The sequence below is a fragment of the Moschus berezovskii genome, chromosome 14, assembly GCF_049115385.1.
Source record: "Moschus berezovskii isolate FMDL1 chromosome 14, NW_MosBer_1.0, whole genome shotgun sequence".
Classification (NCBI taxonomy): domain Eukaryota; kingdom Metazoa; phylum Chordata; class Mammalia; order Artiodactyla; family Moschidae; genus Moschus; species Moschus berezovskii.
In genome coordinates, this window is record NC_142473.1 from 51809223 (window position 1) to 51812287 (window position 3065).

Here is a 3065-nt window from a genome sequence, read left to right on the forward strand (position 1 = left end):
AAGCAATAAAGGACAAAGGAGGAGGGATTAATAATATATAGAATTAAGACAGAAGTATGAAGCCCTAAGTTTGCTAGTTGTAGTATAAAGAATTAATGGCTAGTTAAAAAGACAGGAGGCTTTGCCTTTGATTCAAAAACTGGGAAATACAGGGGTAGGTTGCATATTAGGAAATATCTAGCCTTCAAATATCTCAAAATTGGGAACAGAAAATTTATAAACCTTACTCTTACTGCTCTTCTGTACCCATCATCTGTTTCTCCATACAAGTGGTGAGAAAAACTAAACCAAGAAAATCTTTGATTTTCCAGAAGTCCCAAAGACTTTATTTCTCCCCTCTCCCTCCTGCTTATACATTTATGACATGAGTAGAACTCTAATATTTCAAGTAAATAGTAGTTACAGCTTTATTTTATGTCTTAGCATGTTCTGTAGAATTTTATCTTATCAATTTTACCTAAATTTCTCCTTCAGTGGTGCTCCCCACTCACTGTGTCTTCTTCAAATTAAAGAGGAGAATAAACCTGTCCTGGATCTTTTTGGTCTTCACTCCATACACGATAGGATTTAGAGCAGGAGGGATGGCCACGTAGAGGTTGGCAAATAAGACGAGTATATTTTGAGGTACACTGTGCCCAAAGCGATGAGCGAGGAAAGAGAAGAAGGCAGGTGTGTAAAACATGAGGATGACACAGACATGGCAACCACAGAGGCTGAGTGCCTTTTGGCGGGCACCCTGCGATGAGAGACCAAAGACAGCACGGAGGATGACGATATAGGAGACAGCAATAAGGACCACATCTGAGACAACCGTCATGAGAGGCACTGAAAATCCATACCAGATGTTGATGGAGATGTCGGCAGAGGAGAGCTGAGCGACACCTATATGCTCACAGTATGTGTGGGGGATGATGCGTGTTCCGCAGAAGGGTAACCGCTTCAGCAGAAAGACATCTGGCAAGATGACCGAGAAACTCCTCACAACAATGCCCACCACAAGCTTGCTAATCACCTGAGGAGCCAGAACGGTGGTGTATCTCAAGGGGAAGCAGATGGCCACATAGCGATCCAGTGCCATGGCCAGCAGGATGCCTGAGTCCACTACAAAGCTGCAGTGGAGGAAGAACATTTGGGTGAGACAACCAGTGAAAGTTATTTCCTGGCAGCCAAGCCAGAGGTTACTGAGCAGTTTGGGCACCGCGGCAGTAGACAAGATGAGGTCCGTGGTGGCCAGCATAGAGAGGAAGAAAAACATGGGCTCATGGAGGCTGTCCTCAATGACAATGAGGTAGAGGAGGGTGCCATTGCCCACAATAGCCAGAACATAGATGACACAAAAGGGAATCCCAATCCAGACGTGAAACTTCTCCAGGCCAGGTATTCCAACCAGGATAAAGGAACCAGGATTGTAACAGCTCAAGTTATACATGGTCTTTTCAGCCTGGGATCCACTGGGTTTTGAGCCCTGAGGACAAATCAGTTGTCAGAATACATCATGAAAGATAACAATTCCACCCTGGTGGCGAGCACAGTTGGAGGACAGCAGCTGTCACATTCAGCGTTCCTCTATGAGAAGTACCTTCTCCCCTGGACGAACTAGCATCTATAGAATTGACTTTTTATTGCCCCCTTCGCTTTGCCATTGGCCCCACTTCATTTCTTTATGCATTTGTTAATAAACCATGTGAAATAGTTATTTTTGTAGGTCAGTAATTTCATATGATTAAACCTAAATAACCATGTCCCCTTAACCAGTGGAGAATATTTAGGATAGGCACAGGTTCAAATGAAGAAATATATTATGTATGAGGAGAAAGAAGGAGACATGTAAGAGGGAGACAGAGAGGAAGAGAGAGAGGGAAATAGAAAAATATTAAAATTAATAAATGGGATGAGACAAGACAAAAAGGGAGTAATTGACCTGTAAGGAGTAAATATTATGTCTCAGACACTGGGTTTGATAAAATAAGCTGAGGTGTTTCAATAAAGTAGCAGAAAAATAATGACAGGGTGGAGAAAAAGGACATATTCCAGTGTTGTGTGTACTCTGGGAGGTTTGTTACACAGAGATTGAAATACAGTTCAGATTAAGGTATGTTTACTGGGATGTGAATATTAAGAAAAAGGATGGGTACTCAGTCATGTCATCCGACTCATTGCTACCCCATGATCTGTAGCCCACCAGGCTCCACTGTCCATGGGATTATCACAGCAAGAATACTGGAGCGGGTTGCCATTTCCTACTCCAAAGGATCTTCCCAACCCAGGGATCAAACTTGAGTCTCCTATATCTCTTGCATTGGCAGGCAGATTCTTTACTACTGTGCCACCTGGGAAGCCCATAAGAGAAGGCATTTGTCAGGAAATGCACAAGACAACTGAGCAACACTTCTGTGACTCAAATAGAGAGCAGTGAGCTCAGAGGATAGTTTATGACTTTAGTGGCAATGCCCTAAGATTTGGAGGATCTGTTTCCTAACATAAACTGGGTAGACAACTCTACTCATCAGTGGTCTGGGAATGCCTCCATACTAGATATCAGCCAGAGTGATTTAACCAAGGCAAAGTCAAGTGGAGTAGATTCTCACCTCCAAGAGATGAAATAAAGACTTATAAAGTTTTGACCAGTGTTTTCATTTTCTAATCTGCCAGTACTTGAACTGCAAATCCATCTTTGGGAATCTTCAGTTTTACCCATATAGAGCCTGCCTTTAAGATGACTTTTGCATTGGAAATATCCTTTGAGTTTTAACTCTATTCTGTGATCTATTTTATAAAGTACTTTTAAAAAGAGAATCAGTAACATTGTTACCAGGGAGCACAGCATCAGATAGGCCCAGCACAACTTGAGCTATCTTTAGGCCAGTTTTGGAGAGGTTTAGTTCTTATACTCTGTCACATATTTACAAAGTCATTCAAAAAGTTTTTAAGGAAGGAAGTGGATTTTGTAGACAAGCTATAACAGCTCTATATCACTATATTTGTCAGTTTTCTAGAGTTTTGTGCAGAGGAGGCAGAAGTGGATTGAGCCATGTGGAATTTTGAGATATCTCTTTCCTACTCCC

The 3065-nt window shown here is 42.0% G+C and overlaps 1 protein-coding gene across 1 annotated transcript; it reads right to left on the reverse strand.

The window, feature by feature from the left end:
• Positions 1 to 487: 487 nt before the first annotated feature.
• LOC129553875 (olfactory receptor 52H1-like) lies at positions 488 to 1429 on the reverse strand. Its single transcript, XM_055422573.2, has one exon. The coding sequence runs from the start codon at positions 1427 to 1429 to the stop codon at positions 488 to 490; it is 942 nt and encodes a 313-aa protein (XP_055278548.2).
• Positions 1430 to 3065: the final 1636 nt, after the last annotated feature.